The sequence below is a fragment of the Meles meles genome, chromosome 7, assembly GCF_922984935.1.
Source record: "Meles meles chromosome 7, mMelMel3.1 paternal haplotype, whole genome shotgun sequence".
Taxonomy (NCBI): Eukaryota; Metazoa; Chordata; class Mammalia; order Carnivora; family Mustelidae; genus Meles; species Meles meles.
Window position 1 is genome coordinate 19,725,471 of NC_060072.1, and position 20,408 is coordinate 19,745,878.

The window sequence follows — 20,408 nt, forward strand, 5'->3', positions numbered from 1 at the left end:
AGCTAATGTGAATGAGTAAGGGAGTAAGCCCGGGGCATGCCCTGAGTAAGTAGTAGAACAGGGATGGTATCTTCACTTGACATGTTGTGATTTCAAAAAATGCTTCTGCATATGCTGTGTGAGTCAGATCTGATTCTTTTCCCAATTTTACGGATAAAAAAATAAAAAAAAAACCCCAGGGGGGCAAATAAATTAATTAGCTTCCAGTGTGAGCCACGCCTCAGGGTTCAAGTGCTCACTCTCCTGTACCATGGTCTCCATGGTGCCATGGTGTCATCTGTACATCTGCCAAGTGCTGTCACTGTGTTCACTGCACAGGAACGCAAGACTATTAGAACACAGCTAGGAGGACAGATTTGTGGGTAAATAATTGTAGTGACGTGATAGGTGTCTCCTGAGGTTGGGCAAGGAGTCCAAAAGGGAAATTTCTTAACTTTGCCTATAGATATTGGAGAAGGCATCCATGAGGAACTATCCTCCTGAACTATCCATGAGGATTGTTCCTGTCAACTATGTAGGAATTGACAGACCAAGAAAAACCCTGTGGTCGAGGCTGGATCATGAACAGAGCACAGCCATGAGTAGGTGTCAGGCTGGGAAAAAAGAGGCTGAAAAGGGGAACTTATCTCATGGTCTTTGGAGAGTATCTTATCCCTGATACAGTAGTCATTTACGAATTGAGTGAAGGACTGCAAAGTTCTTACCTGTGATAATATCTCCTCTTCCCCCTTTCATTACTTACTTTAAGTGAAAAAATATTAGAAACTAGTGGCAAAAATTGCCAGCAATCCAAAAAATATACAGTAAAAAAGGGAACAATCTTCCTCCTTCCTTCATCTTCTTACTTGAAATAATCCCTATGAATAGTTTGGTGGGTATTTTTCCAGTATTTTTATATAGATATGCAAATATACAAACTATATTAATATGTGTTTTGCAGCAGTGAAATAGCCCTATACATACTGCTCTGTGGTTGCCTCTTGATCTAGTAGTATGTGAGCAAACCCATGCTGGTGTCACTGTGTTTTTTAAGAGCTGTTTGTTTTTGCAATTACGAGTAGTGTTGCAGTAGATATTCTTGTACATAATAGCTTATTCTGAGGAAGTTTTTGCTTTTGTAGGTAGAATTGCTAGGTTAAGTTAAATTTTTTTACCATGTCCTTCTAGAATGCCATACTACTTCATACTGCCACAGTGTACAAAAGTGCTAATTTCTCCACAGGCTAACCAACAACAGTATCAATCTTTATTTTTTCACCAGATTGAGAAGCAAAAATATTTCATCTTCATAAAGTATATTCATATATTCTCTTAATATTCTTTGCCCATTCACTCAGTTTTGCCTCTTACTGGTTCTGATTTTGACAGTGTTCTTTCTTTACATTTTATAATATTAACACTATTATATGGTGAAACAATCCTTTTTTTGGTCCTTCTGTTCAGAATTCAAGTGCTTACTGCTTAGATGTCACCAGTAGAAATAACTTGATATTGAAAGTGCTATCAAATCAGTCAATTAATTAATTAATTTTTATTTTTAAATTAAGCTTCAATGTGAGGCCTGAACTTACAACCTGAGATCAAGACCTTAGCCAAGATCAAGAGTCAGATGTTCAATCAACTGAGCCACCCAGACACCCCTGTCAAATTTACTTTCAAATAAATTTTCTAAATATTGCACTGAATTGGCTATGAAATTTCATTCTTGGTGACTAGTCCTTGAAAAATAGCCAAAAATAGACCTCCTTCGCCCAACTGTTGTTCACAGGCCAGTGCTGGTGATACTTTCACTGAAATCGAGTTTAGTCCTACTCTTAGGATCCTTAAAGTGATCTGTTAGTGCTCATTTCATTTGTCACAGTTAGTGACTAGGTATATAAAATAGTACTTATCGCTTGTTAGCAAAGTACAGTTGTGCAGTAAACATAATGCTCTGTTACATGGAATTCCCTTTTCAGGAAGAAGAGTCATTGAAGACACAACTGGCATACTACACTGATAGCAAACACACTAGAAGGCAGTTGAAAGATACCTTTGCAGATTCCCTTCGATACGTAAATAAAATTCTAAACAGCAAGTTTGGATTCACATCTCGGAAAGTCCCTGCACACATGCCTCACATGATTGACCGAATCGTTATGCAAGAACTTCAAGATATGTAAGTCTTGCTTATTGTTTGAGTTGCTTGCACGTGCTCAGAGTTAAGTCTGCCTAAAATGGACGTCTTTGCTGTGCTTGATGTATGGCTCTTAACACTTGACAACTGGTATGTTGACAGTATTAGCGAAAGAAATGGGAAAGAAGATTCTAACTCCACAAATGCTGGAATATATTTGAATATAGATTAATGTCTATATATACTTTTAAGTATCCAGATCTCACTGTATGTTATGTTTGGACAGGTTCCCTGAAGAATTTGACAAGACGTCATTTCACAAAGTGCGCCATTCTGAGGATATGCAGTTTGCCTTTTCATATTTTTATTATCTCATGAGTGCTGTTCAGCCACTGAATATATCTCAGGTTTTTGATGAAGTTGATACAGACCAGTCTGGTGTCTTATCCGACAGAGAAATCCGAACACTGGCTACCAGAATTCACGACTTGCCTTTAAGTTTGCAGGTGTGTTTTGTTTTGTTTTTCTCTCCTGAACCTTCTCTTTTCTTTCACATATTTTGTTGTAGTGCAAGTAAGAGTAATTCTTAATATTTAATGGAGGTATTCACAACTAGTCCATTTTTAGTGCCAGAATTAAAGCCAAATTTGAGGTTCATATTTTATGATATTACATTTTTAGGCTTGAAGTAGGTGTTCTGCTATTATATTATCTGGAGAAGAGCCAGACCATCCCTGCATATAAGATTCTCGTGAGAGGTTCATTCAGGAGCTTCAGTTGTGGCCCACTGGAGCTATCTATGTCTCAGCCAGGCCTGGGTTGTTGCACAGTCCCCTTGGTCACAGAATCCTGTAGTCCTAGGAGTAGGAGACTTGTTAGTGGGGAGTGCCAAGATGAATCTGATTGCAGGACCTCCCACCTGGGGCTCCCCCTGACTAAAAAGTGCCTCAATAAGCCAGTATGTTCTACTTTGAGATGAGGATGAAATATTTGTGTTTGTATTATCTCATTCTGTTCTTTTTGGGATGTTTTTAAGAGTCATGTAATCAAACTCCGCTTGAAGGTAGCATTTAAAGAAATTTTGGAGACTTTCACATAATTTTATTTTTAAAACCACAGTTATTACTTGTACATATAAGGTTTATCCTTTTATTTTGCTTTATTAGGATTTAACAGGTCTGGAACACATGCTAATAAATTGTTCAAAAATGCTTCCTGTTAACGTCACTCTGCTAAACAGTGTTCCACCCACTCAGGAAGCATACTATGATCCCAATTTGGTAAGTGACATGAGTTCCTTTTGTAAAAAGGAAGTATTTCCTTATCAAGTATTACCTATATCAGTTTTGTGTAGCATTTCAAACACACGAAGTAGACTCTATATTTATATCTTTGGTAGACAGCAGACGTTCAGATAATCCGGAATCATTTATATCTTTTCTTTCTCCTATCTAGTGGATGCTAAGCTAATATTGAGATTAGTTGCTAATATTCTATAATCAGACATCTGTTCATTAAGGATAGCAGAGGATAGCCAATGAGAATACTTCAGAGAATTTTGCTGGTGTTCACTCTCACTCAAGACTTCTGTTTCCTCCACTTGTACTTTCATTTCTGTCCTTCACTGTCTTCTCCTCCCCTTTTCTAGCTTTCTCTTACAAACTTTGCGTTCCTAGTAAGACTTTACAGTTACCAGGCCCCTGCGTTTACACAGAACTTGCAGAAATGTGTTCCTCCCTAAGGAAGGTGATTTACACATAGAAAACAGTTACTATTCTTGTCCTGTTATAGACATGATGAATGATTATTGGGATTTAGTTTGCTTTTGAAATGCATACATTTTCTTTCATTAGCAGAGTATTTTAGTATTTGCTAGCTTTCTGGCATGAGATTTAGAATCAGCAAATACCCTTTTAAGAATTAAGTGAAGGCTGCTTGCTAATGTTAATGTTAGGCTTGAGGTTCATACAGATGAACTACTTGGAGCATGAATACTAACAGCATTAGTTAGCATTACTCGAATGAACTCTTAGCAAGGTGTTGGCTTCATTACTGTAATTAACTGTGATTATACCTAGGATAAAGTATTTCCTAATTAGGTTAAGAATGACAAGTTAGCTTATGAGTATGACATAGACCAGTTCATTACAATTTATGTTAGAAATTTATTCTACCAGTAACTTACAAGACTATTTTAACAGTGTATAGCAATGTGTGATTAAAATAAAAATTTATTGGGGCACCTGGGTGGCTCAGTGGGTTAAGGCCTCTGCCTTTGGCTCAGGTCATGATCCCAGGTTCCTGGGATCGAGCCTCACATTGGGCGTTCTGCTCAGCAGGAAGCCTGCTTCTCCCCCTCTCTCTCTGCCTGCCTCTCTGCCTACTTGTGATCTCTGTCTGTCAAATAAATAAATAAAATCTTAAAAAAAATAAAATAAAATAAATTTATTTACAAAAACAGGCAATTAGCCTGCAGGCTATTCCATGCCAATTTAACTTTTTCAAATACTGCATTAAAGTATTTGTCTTGGGGCGCCTGGGTGGCTCAGTGGATTAAAGCCTCTGCCTTCGGCTCAGGTCATGATCTCAGGGTCCTGGGATCGAGTCCCACATCGGGCTCTCTGCTCAGCAGGGAGTCTGCTTCCCTCTCTCTCTCTCTCTCTCTCTCTGCCTGCCTCTCTGTCTACTTGTGATCTCTCTCTGTCAAATAAATAATAAATAAATAAAAAGTATTTGTCTTGATTACGGAGTCTTTGGTCCCTCCTTAAATTTTGCCCTGAGGTTAGTGCTTCACTTATCCCACCCTGGTCTTGGCCTGATGCAATGTTTGTATTTTCTCATAGCCACCAGTCACTAAGAGTCTAGTAACCAACTGTAAACCAGTAACTGATAAAATCCACAAAGCATATAAGGACAAAAACAAATATAGGTAAGTTGTACATACATTTTCTCTGTTTAGTTTAAGAAAAATTGTAGGAGTCTGGCATTTTCATAATTTTACAATAGTTTATCTCCTAAGCCTTCTTTTAAAATTTATGTGAGGTTGTTTTGTTTAGTAATACCAAAAGAGTAAGTCATTCTCAGGATGTTGACTGTTGAGGTTTTATAAAATACTTTTCTTATTTAAATTGTTTTTATTTCCATGTAAATATTTACACTCTTTAAAATATGTTTTGATAATTAGGTTTGAAATCATGGGAGAAGAAGAAATTGCTTTTAAAATGATCCGTACCAATGTTTCTCATGTGGTTGGCCAGTTGGATGATATAAGAAAAAACCCCAGGTACTTTTTTCTTAACCAGTAAACTTTACTTTTTTGAGTACTTTTAGGTTCACGGCAAAATTGAACAGAAAATACAGAGAATTCCCATAACTTTAAAAAATGATCTTTTTCATTTTTGAAATTTTTTATTAACATATAATATATTATTTGCCCCAGGGTTACAGGTCTGTGAATCATCAGGCTTACACATTTCACAGCACTCACCAGAGCACATACCCTCCCCAATATCCATAACCCTTTAAAAAAAAAAAAATTATTTGAGGAGACAGCGTGTATGCACAAGCCAATAGGGGAGGGGAGAGGCAGAGGGAGAAGCAGACTCCCTGCTGAGAATGGAGCCCGCTGTGGGGCTTGAGCTCTGGGCCCCAGGATCATGATCTGAGCTAAAGGCTGACGCTTAACCAACTGAGCCACCCAGACACCCCAAAAAATGATCTTTAATTATGCAAATAGACATGATAAAAGGTGACTCAAGAGAAGGAAGTGGCTTATTTTTTTTGGAGCACACAGAATGCAGAGCAGGCAGAGGGAGCCAAGCAAGGAGCCCAATGTGGAACTTGATCCCAGGACTCTGGGATCATGGCCTGAGCTGAAGGCAGAAGCTTAACTGACTGAGCCACCCAGCTGTCCCAACCATTATGATTAATAATCACTCAGCTTGTAGCTCTCTGTACCTACTATTCCCTCTGACTGGAATGCCCTGCTCTAATTTTTTAAAATATCTTAAAAAAAAAAAAAAAACAATTTCAGTCCTTGCTTTTTGCTTCCCCCATTTTGTTGATGTGCCCTCCAAGTCATTTTGTTATATGTAAGAATACCACGTGAGAACTTGTAGTTTTCAGTTGTACCTTATACCTTTATGTCTCTGTGCCTGTTTGAAAGTTTTGGGGTAAGAGAATTCATAGACCTTTATGGTACTTAAACGGACAGGGATTTACTAAAAGGACATGTGGTAAGCCAGGCTTAGTACCTGCCAGGCCCTTGTGATTTTGAACAGATCTTATTTTTAACTCTTGTTTTACTTTTTTAGGTGCTCATTTTTAAGTCAGGAATGGAAAACCAGTGTTCTTACTGACTGAAGCTTTAAGAACAGGTTTGCCCCCATTAATGAGGAGTCTGGACTAGGCAGAATCCAGGCTTTGCTTTTCCCTCAGGCCTGTTCCTCTCTGTTGCCCTCCTGCTTTTGTTGGCTTCATCTTCAGGCTGGAGATAGGGGAGCCACAGCAATTCTAGATGTCCCTGCAGATGGAGTTATGCTCTGAGACAAAGGGATTGCCCCTTTGTATGTAGGCTTTGCTGTCTCCTCATTCATTCATTCATTCTTTTTTTTTTTAGATTTGATTTATTTGAGAGAGCAGAGAGTGCACATTGGGGAGAGGGGTACACAGAGAGACAAGTATACTCCCCACTGAGCACGGACCCCCCCCCCCCAACCCTGTGAAGGGCTCCATCCCATCACCCTGAGATTGTGACCTGAGCAGAAATCAAGAGTCAGACACTTAACCAGCTGAGTCACCCAGGCGCCCCACACCCCCATTCTTACATCAGTCACTGTGAAAAGGATTCACATACACAAGAGCTGTCTCTGGGATGGAGTGGGCTTGCCTCCCATTGAGTCAGCTCATGGGGAGAGAAATACTGAGCAAAATGCAAACTCCTTTTAGAAGAAAGGGGATGCTGTTTGCTAGGCATCCAGCAGGGTCTAATTTAGTTGTTGTCCACACATACCCTTTGTCTCTTGCATAAACATTCTTTAATTTCTCCCAATGTTAACAAAAAGTTTTGGAGATAAAGGAAAATCCCATAAATATTTAACCCAGATTTTAAAATGTCAGCATTTTATTATACTTACTTGATCTATCTATACACACACACACACACACACACACACACACAAAACAGGTTTTGTTTTTATTTTGTTGTTGCTGTTTGCTGAACCATTTGAAATTTAGTTTCAGGCATCCATACATTTTACTTGTTATTCTAGTACATATCTTCTAAAACAAAATCATTCTCCTTTATACTAAAGACAGTTAACACATAACACACAATCTGATAACACTAAGTAATACCATCTAATAGATAATCCATATTCATATTTCCCTAGTTGCATCCAAATGCCCTGTATAGCTGTTTTTTTTTTTTTTTAAATGCAGGATCTAGTCAAGGCTTATGCATGTATTTGGTTGATATCTCGTTAGTATCCTTTAATTTGAAACAGTCCCCAAGAGAGTAGATAGGATAATGAATTTTTACCCACCACTCATCTTCAATAAGAAGTGATTGTTAGAAGTTGTTCTTCTTTGATCTACACACATCCACTCCTTTACTACCACTTCCTGATTATTTGTATGTAAACCTCAGACATTGTTTCATTTTATCTCTAGATATTTAAAATACATTTCTCTATAACAGCTCTTTCAAAATAACCACCATATCATTATTTTATTCCTTAATATGATAGCCGTCTGGTCAGTATACATATTTCCCTAGTTGTCTTTTCTAAGCATTTATGTTTTTTATTGGTTTGAAGTGGTATCAAGTAAATTCACTGCAGTTAAGTCTATCGGTTTTTCCTCAATCTCTCTTTTTTAACCATACAATTTTGTATGTGTATATGAAGAAATTCCTATACTTTTGAACAACTTTTTTTTTTTTAAATATTTTATTTATTTATTTGAGAGAGAGAGAGATCACAAGTAGTCAGAGAGGCAGGCAGAGAGAGAGGAGGAAGCAGGCTCCCCGCTGAGCAGAGAGCCCGACGCGGGGCTCGATCCCAGGACCCTGAGATCATGACCTGAGCCGAAGGCAGAGGCTTAACCAACTGAGCCACCCAGGCACCCCTACTTTTGAACTACTTTGATTATATCTCATGTTCCCACTTTTTCTTATAAATTGGTAGTTGGATCTGAGGGCTTTATTAGATTTAAGTTTGGTGAGGGTTTTTTGTGGGTTTTTTTGGTCTGTTTTAAATTTTATCCCTGCCTGCTGTTTTAATGGGCCCTCAGTTTAGTGACTTTTCCTTGAAGGGAACTTGAAACAGTAGGGAAAGCATGACAGTAAGGTGCCAGAACTCTAGTACCTTAGTTGGAGACATATTAAGAAAAGTCATCAAATTCATAGAATCTATAGCTGTAAGGCACCATCTTTATCTTAATTATCTATATCACTATTCTTAGTAATATAACTGTAATAGAACTTGGTTTTAGGTGTTCACCAATTTCTTCCTTGGCTGCCAACAAAATGCTCTAATCAGTAAACTGTATTTATTAAACACTTAATTGGGAACATGTTAAACAGAAATCATTAAATTAATTTATTCCAACAACTAGAAGCACTTTTAAGATTATCTTCCCTAGTTCTCTTTGTTTTACAGATGAGGAAAATCCAAAGAAAAATTTTATAGAACATTCTTCCCCCAGAGAATCGTATCAGCACATATAACAACTTGGAACATGAGTCCATCTAAAATATATTTGGAATCTACATTTCTTGTTTCATTGTGTCAGGACCATTCTCATGATAACCAATAACCCTGAATCTCTATTTTTCTAGGAAGTTTGTTTGCCTGAATGACAACATAGACCATAATCATAAAGATGCCCAGACAGTGAAAGCTGTTCTCAGGGACTTCTATGAATCCATGTTCCCCATACCATCCCAGTTTGAGCTGCCAAGGGAGTATCGAAACCGTTTCCTTCATATGCATGAGCTGCAGGAGTGGTAAGGTCTCATGCTCACACGTGTGTGTGTGTGTGTGTGTGTGTGTGTGTGTGTGTGTGTGTTTTATAAGTGATGAAATTCCTTTAATGTACTATTTGATCTGTAATTACTTTGTAAAAATACACTTAAAAGATTTTATTGAGCTTACTGGCCAAGCACATCTCTGAGTATCATTCATTGCCATCAGAATAGCTACCTTGTTTCTTGAGAATCTGCTATATGGCAGGAGAACATAGTAATAGAAGCTGCATGATTTGCTCAAGGTGAAGTAGCTGATAAGTGGTAAATCCCACCTGTTTCCCAGCCTTCCATATGTTCCACTGTAATCCAAAGCTGCTTTATAATGTTTCCTTCATGTCTTAGTTTACTACTGTTTACCCCATGCCAGGTGCTGGGAATACATAGATGAAAGGAGTATGGTACCAGGTTTTGAGGCCCTCAATCCCTGCAGGGAGACAGGCTGCAGGCAGACAGTTATGGTATCAAGTGCTCTGACAGGGTTCAGTGCTACTGGAGTATGAATGAGGGAGCAGCCAGTTCTCTTAGGGGAAGGCACCATTTGGACTTGGTTTTGAATTATGAAAAGGACTTTCCCAAGTAGAAAAGACATTCCTGCTAGAAGAAATGGCATGTACAAGGCACAGGAGTGTAAAAGAGAGTGCCTGGAGAGCAAAAGGAGAGATTGTGAAGGGCTCTATCTGAATTGACTTTTTTCTTTAGAGAATGGGGTTTCCCAAGAGAAATTTTTTTTAGATGTTTGTAATTATCAGACTTGGATGATCACAATCCAAATCCACATGATTTGGAAAGGTAACTGGTGGGCCAGTGTTATCTGGAAACTGGAATCAGGGAGACAAGTATTAAGCATTTCAGGAGCTCTGAAACAGGGTGTGAACCAAGGACCACAGCTCAGGGAATAGAGAGAAAGCAGAAGACAGAATTGGGAGAGATTGTAGGGAGGAAGTTAGCAACCTAGAACTCTTTGGTGTATTGGAGTTGGACAAGTGAGCCCCATTAGCCTCTATATTGCTAATAGCTGTGTATTTTTATTTTCAGAAGAAGTTATTACTAAATTGTGGGTCTTCTAGGAATGGTTTCTCATTTTTACTTTCTTTTATTTAGCTCAGAGGAAAAAGATCTCTAGATGGTTTCAAGTGTTAACTCCCCAAATCCAGTTTGTCACTACATTTATCTTCAAGGGCCCAACTGAATAAGAAAGGAGTGGGCTTAAGAATAGATTGAGAGGACTTTGATTTCTGTGTTACACAAATAATATGAATCAGGTGTAATTCCCTGGACTTGGGGGCTTCATTTTCTTCATCCTGCTCAGCATCTGTGTCCTTTCTTACTGCTGGGCCTCCACTACTACCTTGCCTTCTAGACACTTCACTTTTTCTCTTTCCTTTCATGACATTGTGGTTGAGTCCCCTGTCATCTTTCTCTGGTTTCCCAATAGGCTTTCTTCCATTCTCCTTCCTTGGGTGTAACACTTCCTACATTGTACAGCAGTCTGTTGGGTGCGTTTGCCCCTCCTGATTGACCATAAACTCTCTTCATGGGCAGAGATGGTGTCTTACTCTTCTCTGAGTGCACAGTGCCTTTCTAGCACATAGTACATGCTCAGTGGATGAATGGCTGGGGGAACCTCCAACTGTTATCAGGTTCTCTGGTTGCTGGGACAGCTTAGCTATATAACAGCTTCTGGCTTCTTAGCTCTTTAAATTACATATCGATTCTGAATGACACCATAGACATTAGAACTAACTGCACTAGTTGTGATCCTGTTATGTATGAGACATAGGAAATTCAGGAGGAAAATAGAGTTACTATTATCAATATGGGACTTAGAGACATCTACTACAAGATAAGCTGTAAAAGAGAATCTGGAACTCAGCACAGAGGCCTGCATTGATGGCTATTAGAATATCTTCTAAGCCTTATGTTAAGCATATGTTTAATTTTCATAATAAATTATTACTTCCACAGTACAGATGAGGAAACTGCTCTACTGCCTCTAACCCCAATATCCTATCTTCAATTCCAGTTGATTCTACTCTTAGATTATCTCTTCTATTGCTTGTTTTCTTTCTCTCACTTGTCTTCATTATGTTTTCATACCCAGACTAACACAACTGGCTGCCTGGTCGCCTCTGGTCACCTGATATGCATCCTTCGGATGGCCACCATTTTAACCCCAGTTGTCACACATACACCCACACCTGCCATTTCATACACTTTCCCACTAGAGTATTATGTCCAAACCCCATTGCATATTTTTCCAGAATACCTGCAGTTTATGCCCACCTGCCTTGCCATGGCTTTAGCTCTCTTTAGTTCTCTTCCTGATGTCCCTAGGCCAGACTTCACTCATTTCTACAGGACTCAGCCTGCTCCTCTATGATGCTCACTGCTTTACTCGGGTAAATGCTTTCATTTAAGTTCCCCCACCCAAGGCTTAAGTGAAATATTACCGAATCTGAGGTGCTTTCCTCATTTCTCTGTTTTCCCACAAGACTTTGCTTTTAATAGTACATTTTTTGGTCCATTTTGTATGATGGCTAGTCATCTGCATGTCAGTGACTCCCCATGCTTACAGTTTAGAGCAAGAACTTCTTGTTTGTCTGTATCCACAGAAAGTGTTGATTAAGTGACTGTGAAGAAATGGATATGAATAAAAGTGTACTTTTGTTTAAATGCTAAAAGTAATTTTCTTTTGAAGTCTTATCCTCTGCCTGGGTAACTTTTATAATTCAAATATAATATTTACTATGATGTAATGAAAAATCTGATCTAATGTGGAAATATACATTGTATTAACATTTTCAAATTGCTTCCAGACAATGTTTTTGTGTTTCACAACTTTAGGCTAAATTAGTATATAAATAATTCTGATATAGTGGGACTATGCACAGAACTACATATTTGCTTTCTTCTTTCTCTGAACAGGAGAACATATCGAGACAAATTGAAGTTTTGGACTCACTGTGTGCTGGCAACATTGATTATGTTTACTGTATTCTCATTTTTTGCTGAACAGGTAAGTCTTACATATTTTATATGGGGATCCAACATTATTTATTATGTATGTATGTATGTATGTATGTAGATATTTTTATTTATTTATTTGACACAGAGAAAGAGAGATCACAAGTAGGCAGGCAGAAAGAGAAGGGGAAGCAGGCTCCCTGCTGAACAGAGAGCCTGATGTGGGGCTCGATCCCAGGACCCTGAGATCATGACCTGAGCTGAAAGCAGAGGTTTAATCCATTGAGCCACCCAGATGCCCCCAAACATTATTTTTTAGTATAAGGATATCTGATTCTTTAAAAAGTGATATGAATTCACAGGAAAATTTTAATTTTTTCTTTTAGCTTCTAACTCAGATGTTAATATGTCAAACAGATTTCATAATACTCAGGCAGCAAGCGTAATAGCCTTTTATTCATTAATCTTCTAGATGCACTTCCAGTATTCTTTTTACCTGGAACTCAGTAGATTAATTTGTAGACATCAAGGTAAAACTGAAAACCTCTATTTCTAACCAAAAGACCCACCTAGAATCCTCATCTGATACTGATTTTGTATGGTTTTTCGATTTTTCTTTTCTTACAGCCTTTCTAAAAGTGACTGCAGTAACTTATCTTCAGACCTCCTACTCTTCTGTGGACAATGCCTATTTGTGCTCACATTTCTCCCAATTAACATTTCCTTTGAATTGCTGGAATTTCTCTCCTTGCAGGCACATATATACAACCTCCTTCAGGTGAAGTCCCAGAAGTAGAAGGAAGGTTAGTGAGGTAAAAAGAAAGGGATCATAGAATCCTTATTTGGTGTAGGCATGAAAAGGTCTGAAGAGAAAGGGAATGGTGTCTGGCTGACCTGACTTATCTGGGGCAAGCAGACCTCACCTCAGCCTCCATCTGAGGTGACAGCTGAGTGGAGCCTTTTTAGCTGTCAATTAGAGGAAACTTGCACTGAGTTTACTTAAACTGGGAAGAAGAATGAGGCTGAAGTATTGAGAACTTTAGAAATAAACAGTGCCTGGGCTTCTCGCCATAAATGGAAAGAAATAAAAACATGGGAGATTGGGCAGGTAAGCAGGACTGCAGTTTAAATCTTCATCCACTTCCTAGCAAAAATCAGTTCTGTTCTTGTTGCCATTATTCCGGGCTAGTAAAACTCTCCCTGCTCTAGAACAGAGGTCACTGAGGAATTAGGAGTCAGCAGTGTGCCTGCCTGCAATGAGGAGAAAAGATAGGTTGGCTGAAAGGAGCAGCTGACGGCAGTGGGAAGGAACAAGAGTACCAGTCTTTCATCTGTGTCACTTATACCCATAGAGAAAAGGGAACCAGAGAGGCAAGGAGGGAGAAAAGAGGGGAAGAATAAATCCTTCTTTTTCTCTGTCCCATTGTTCTTACAAGTCTCAGTGACAAAGAGTAAATCCTGAAAGCAGTTTGGGACAAGAGGTCTGTAACCTACAATGGTAGAAAATATTAGATGGGCAGCAGATCTATCCGCAGAGACCTGGCAGGCCAGAAAGGACTGGCATGATATATTCAGGCACTAAACGAGAAAAACATGCAGCCAAGAATACTCTATCCAGCTAGGCTTTCATTGAAAATAGAAGGAAAGATAAAAAGCTTCCAGGACAAACAGAAGCTAAAAGAATTTGCGAACACCAAACCAGCCCTACAGGAAATATTGAAATGGGTCCTCTAAGCAAAGAGAGCCTAAAAGTAACAGACCAGAAAGGATCAGAGACAATATACAGTAAGAGTCACCTTACAGGCAATACAATGGCACTAAATTCATATTTTTCAATAGTTACCCTGAATATTAATGGGCTGAATGCCCCAATTAAAAGACACAGGGTATCAGGATGGATAAAAAAACAGGACCCATCGATATGCTATCTACAAGAAACTCATTTTAGACCCAAAGACACCTACAGATTTAAAATAAGGGGGTGGAAAACAATTTACCATGCTAATGGACATCTAAAGAAAGCTAGGGTGGCAATCCTTATATTAGATAAATTAGATATTAAGCCAAAGACTATTAATAAGAGATGAGGAAGGACACTATATCATACTTAAAGGGTCTGTCCAACAAGAAGATCTAACAATTTTAAATATCTATGTCCCTAACATGGGAGTAGCCAGTTAGATAAACCAATTAATGACAAAATCAAAATCAAAGAAACACATCAACAATAATGCAATAATAGTAGGACACTTTAACACCCCCCTCACTGAAATGGATGGACCATCTAAGCAAAAGATCAACAAGGAAATAAAGGCTTTAAATGATATACTGGACCAGATGGACATTACAGTTATATTCACAACATTCCATCCCAAAGCAACAGAATACACCTTCTTTTCTAGTGCACATGGAACATTCTCCAGAATAGATCCATCTTGGCTTACAAATCAGGTCTCAATCAGTATCAAAAGATTGGGATCATTCCCTGCATATTTTCAGACCACAGTGCTTTGAAACTAGAATTCAACCACAAGAGGAAAGTTGGAAAGAACTGAAATACATGGAGGCTAAAGACCATCCTAATAAAGAATGAATGGGTCAACCAGGAAATTAAAGAAGAATTTTTAAAATGCATGGAAACAAGTGAAAATGAAAACACAACTGTTCAAAATCTTTGGGATACAGCAAAGGTCCTGAGAGAAAGTATATAGCCATAAAAGCCTTTCTCAAGAAACAAGAAAGTTCTCAAAAACACAACCTCATCCTACACCTAAAGGAGCTGGAGAAGAGCAAAGAAACCCTGAACCCAGCAGGAGAAGAGAAATAAGAAAGACCAGAGCAGAAATCAATGAAATAGAAACCAAAAGAATAGTAGAACAGATCAATGAAACTGGGAGCTGGTTCTTTGAAATAATAAGATTGATAAACCCCTGGCCAGACTTACCAAGAAGAAAAGAGAAAGGACCCAAATTAATGAAACCACAACCAACACGAAAGAAATACAAACAATTATAAGAACATATTATGAGCAACTATACAGCAGCAAATTTGACAATCTGGAATAAATGGATACATTCCTGGAGACACATAAACTACCAAAACTGAACCAGGAAGAAACAGAAAACCTGAACAGACCCATACCAGTAAGGAGATTGAAGCAGTCATCAAAAATCTCCCAACAAACAAGAGCCCAGGGCCAGATGGCTTCCCTGGGGAATTCTACCAAACATTTAAAGAAGAATTAATAGCTGTTCTCCTGAAACTGTTCCAAAAAATAGAAATGGAAGGAAAACTTCCAAACTCATTTTATGAGGCCAGCATTACCTTGATCCCAAAACCAAAGACCCCATCAAAAAGGTGAATTACAGACCAATATCCCTGATGAACATGGATACAAAAATTCTTAGCAAAATACTAGCCAGTAGGATCCAACAGTACATTAAAAGGATTATTCACCACAACCATGTGGGATTTATTCCTGGGTTGCAAGGTTGGTTCAACGTCCAGTCAGTCAATGCAATAGAAGACATTAATAAAAGAAAGAACAGGAACCATATGATACCCTCAATAGAGGCTGAAAAAGCATTTGACAAAGTACAGCAACATTCCCTGATCAAAACTCTTCACAGTTGGGGCGTCTGGGTGGCTCAATGGGTTGAAGCCTCTGCCTTCGGCTCAGGTCATGATCTCAGGGTCCTGGGATCGAGCCCCGCATCGGGCTCTCTGCTTTGGCGGGGAGCCTGCTTCTCCCTCTCTCTCTGCCTGCCTCTCTGCCTACTTGAGATCTCTGTCTGTCAAATAAATAAATAAAATCTTAAAAAAAAAAACAACAACTCTTCACAGTGTAGGGATAGATGGTACATACCTCAATATCATCAAAGCCATCTATGAAAACCCATAGTGAATATTATTCTCAATGATGAAAAACTGAAAGCTTTTCCTCTGAGGGCAGGAACACGGCAGGGCTGTCCACTTTCACCACTGCTATTCAACATAGTACTAAGTCCTAGCCTCAGCAGTCAGACAACAAAAAGAAAGAAAAGGCTTCCAAATCAGCAAAAATTCATTAAACTCTTACTGTGCAGATGATATACTTTACGTGGAAAACCCAAAAGACTCCACTCCAAAACTGCTAGAACTCATACAGAAATTCAGTAAAGTGTCAGGATATAAAATATACAGAAATCAGTTGGATTTCTATACATAGCAAGACAGAAGGAAGAGAAATTAAGGAGTCGATCCCATTTACAATTTCACCCAAAACCATAAGATAGCTAGGACTAAACCTAACCAAAGTGGCAAAGAATCTATACTCAGAAATTGAGGAAGACAGAAATAAATGGAAAAACATTCCATGTTCATGGATTGGAAGAATAAATATTGTGAAAATGTCTATGCTGCATAGAGCAATCTACATGTTTAATGCAGTCCCCATCAAAATACCATCAACTTGATTCACAGAAATGGAACAAATAATCCTAAAATTTATGTGGAATCAGAAAAGACCCTGAATAGCCTGAGGAATGTTGAAAAAGAAAACCAGAGTTGGTGGCATCACGATTGCAGACTTCAAGCTGTAATACAAAGCTGTAATTATCCAGACAGCATGGTACTGGCACAAAAATAGACACATAGATAAATGGAACAGAATAGAGAGCCCAGAAATGGACCCTCAACTCTATGGTCAACTAATCTTTGACAAAGTAGGAAAGAATGTCCAGTGGAAGAAAGACAGTCTCTTCAATAAATGGTGTTGGGAAAATTGGACATCCACATGCAGAAGAATGAAAGTGGACCATTTCCTTACACCACACACAAAAACAGACCTCAAGTGGATGAAAGACCTCAATGTGAGACAGGAATCCATCAAAATCCTTGAGGAGAACACAGGCAGCAACCTCTTAGACCTCAGCTACAGCAACTTCTTCCTAGAAACATTGCCAGAGGCATGGGAAGGAAGGACAGAAATGAACTATGGAGACTTCATCCTGATCAAAAGCTTTTGCACAGCAAAGGAAACAGTCAACAAAACCAAAAGATAGCCAGCAGAATGGGAGAAGGTATTTGCAAATGACATACCAGATAAAGAGCTAGTATCTAAAATCTATTAAGAACTTATCAAACTCGGGGCGCCTGGGTGGCTCAGTAGGTTATACCTCTGCCTTCAGCTCAGGTCATGATCTCAGGGTCCTGGGATGGAGCCTGTATCGGGGTCTGCTCAGTGGGGAGCCTGCTTCCCCCCGACCCTGCCTGCCTCTCTGTCTACTTGTGATCTCTGTCTGTCAAATAAATAATAAAATCTTTAAAAAAAAAAAAAACAACTTATAAAACTCAACATCCAAAGAACAAATAATCAAATCAAGAAATGGGCAGAAGACATGAACAGACATTTCTCCAAAGAAGACATCCAGATGGCCAATAGACACATGAAAAAGTGTTCCACATCACTCAGCATCAGGGAAATACAAATCAAAACCACAATGAGATACCACCTCACACCAGTCAGAATGGCTAAAATTAACCAGTCAGGAAACGGCAGGTTTTGGTGAGGATGCAGATAAAGGGGAACCTGCCTACATTACTGGTGGGAATGCAAGCTGGTGCAGCCACCCTGGAAAACATACCAGTACGGAATTTCCTCAAAAAGTTGAAAATAGAGCTACCCTATGACCCAACAATTACGCTACTGGGTATTTACCCTAAAGATACGAATGTAGGGATCTGAAGGGGCACGTGCACTCAAATGTTTATAGCAGCAATGTCCACAACAGCCAAACTATGGAAAGAGCCTAGATGTTCATTAATAGATGAATTGATAAAGAAGTGGTAATATATACAATGGAATACTATGCAGTCATCAAAACCCCTGAAATCTTGCCATTTGCAACGACGTGGATGGAACTAGAGGGTGTTATGCTAAGCGAAATAAGACAATCAGAGAAAGACAATTATGATCTCTCTGATACGAGGAATTTGAGGGGCAGGGTGGGGGTCATGGGGGGAAGGGAGGGAAAAAGTGAAACAAGATGGGACCGGGAAGGAAGACAAACCATAAGAGACTCTTAATCTCAGGAAACAAATTGAGGGTTGCTGGGGACTGGAGCCGGGGGAAGGATAGAGTCACTGAATTAAGGACATTGGGGAGGGTATGTGCTACAGTGAGTGCTGTGAATTGTGTAAAACTGATGATTCACAGACCTGTACCCCTGAAACAATTAATACATTATATGTTAATAAAAAAATAAAATTAAATTTGAAGGTTGAAAAGAAAATATGTTTGGTAATCACTGTGTAAAAATACGTAGTTAAAAGGTCTTTATGGGCCAAAATAATTTTAGTCCTTGTGTGTTTAAATATTTTGTGGGCATATATTTAGGCATATTGACCCTATAATGAAAGTAGTGGTTGGTTTTATTTTGGGGAGGAATGATGGAGACTTGTTTGCTCTATTTTTTGTTTTGTTTTTTTTTAATGTAGAAGATTGTGGAAATGATTGCGGTTATAAGACTCTAAGTTTAAAGTTTGTCAACATGGAGAATTAAAATTTATTTTCTGTCTTTGATTATCTAGTTAATTGCACTTAAGAGGAAGATATTTCCCAGGAGGAGGATACAGAAAGAAGCTAGTCCTGATCGAATCAGGGTATAGAAGATCTTCGTTTGAAAATCATCTACCTCAGCATTCACTGAGCATTTTGAAACTCAGCATCACACAGACGTCTTCATGATGTGATGGCTTACCCAGCCTGGCTTGAAGAAGGAAAAGCATCCAGTACAATACTTGTCTTGTGGCATGAATGTAGCCTACTGTCCAGGAATTGTTTAACCAAGACATGGAAAACTTGTGTGTTGAGCAGCTCTGACCTGATTTTACTTTTAAACATTTGCTCATGGACCCATCATTCTTTTTATGAAAAATCTGACAAGATAAAGCTGCCAAGTTCCCATAGCAACTATTTCCAACTAACTTTCAAATGAGAAGGCCAGCTTGGGAGCCATTGCTAAGCAGTCCCAGTCTTTGCATTCTAAAGCCTTTGCTGCAGTTTTACGTTTTTGGTTTTTTTGTTTTTGTTTTTTCCATTTCCTATTTTTAAAATAAGTAGCTACTAAGTTAACTAGTTAACCCTTACTTCTGAAAATAATGAATTGGGATATCCAAACGTGTTTTTATCTGTGTTATTTAAATAATGCAACAATATCACCTTCTATTGGCAATACCTAAATTATGGATTCTATTAACATTTAAGACCATAAGTGGTCAAACTACTGATGAGATCAATGACTGACAGCTGAAGTACTTTGTGCTTGTTTACTTCAGCCCCTAAGAATGTGATTTCATGCAGAGGCCTAATTAGAAAGGGCTAGAGTTAAGTAGCAGAGCTACCTTCCAGATGTAATTATGTTTTGGAAATGTACATATTCAAACAGAAGTGCCTCATTTTAGAAATGAGTAGTGCTGATGGTACTGGCACATTACAGTGGTGTTTTTTTAAATATTCAGTATATTCTAGTAGCTAGCTCTTTCAGCTGGTTTCGTATAATGCAGAGGTCAGCAAACTTTCTGTAAAAAGTCACATAGTAAATATTTGCAGGCCACAGGTGTCTCTGTTGCATATTCTTTATTGTTTAGTTTTAGTGGGTATTTTTTTTAACTTTTAAATATGTCAAAAAACCATGTTTAGCTTGCAGCTGTACAAAAACAGGCCACCAGCTGGATTTGACCCACAGGCCATTGTTTTCACACCACTGGGATAGAGAATTTGTATTTTTATGTATGAGTAAGCCCTGAAATTCAGCTTTTATTTATATCATCATATGGTGGATTTCTGGAGATTAGATTCCATAAGTCCGTTTTGAACTCTAACAGGTATTTTAAGATCATGATCTCAAACAGTATTCTTTCAACACATATTTTGTAAAAAGAACTTGTGATGTAAATAGTGTGTTTGTGCTATAAGTGTTATGTATTTCAAAATGTGAAGTCTCATAAAAACTTACATTTTGTCTGATGCTTTGATTTTTAAACTTTTGAGGAATGAGTTTATTGTTATCCAGATTCTGCAATCACTTGAGGGCTTGTACAGTATATCAGCGTCTGTGCCAAACACAACTGAACATAAATGGGAAGTAATGTAAGGAGAGAGTAGTACTATAACCTACTGGGGAGTGTCATGTTATAGGAGACATAAATTCTAAATGGGATTTATCCTATGGTAAAAGTTGAGGAGGTATCTGGGTATCATTCTAAATGTGAAGAATTTGTTATAGAAAAACTATAGAGAAATTAACATTTGGGTGTGTT

General features: G+C 38.4%; 1 protein-coding gene across 2 annotated transcripts in view; it reads left to right on the top strand.

Moving 5' to 3' along the window:
* Positions 1–20,110, top strand: part of GNPTAB (N-acetylglucosamine-1-phosphate transferase subunits alpha and beta) — a 78,243-nt gene extending 58,133 nt beyond the window's left edge. For both annotated transcript variants that reach the window (XM_046011902.1, XM_046011904.1), the window contains exons 14-21: positions 1,959–2,158; positions 2,403–2,622; positions 3,283–3,396; positions 4,960–5,045; positions 5,301–5,399; positions 8,955–9,122; positions 12,069–12,159; positions 18,678–20,110. In XM_046011902.1, coding sequence (XP_045867858.1) covers positions 1,959–2,158; positions 2,403–2,622; positions 3,283–3,396; positions 4,960–5,045; positions 5,301–5,399; positions 8,955–9,122; positions 12,069–12,159; positions 18,678–18,755 — 1,056 coding nt within the window. In that variant the 3' untranslated portion in view covers positions 18,756–20,110. The remainder of the gene's footprint in view (positions 1–1,958; positions 2,159–2,402; positions 2,623–3,282; positions 3,397–4,959; positions 5,046–5,300; positions 5,400–8,954; positions 9,123–12,068; positions 12,160–18,677) is intronic.
* Positions 20,111–20,408: the final 298 nt, after the last annotated feature.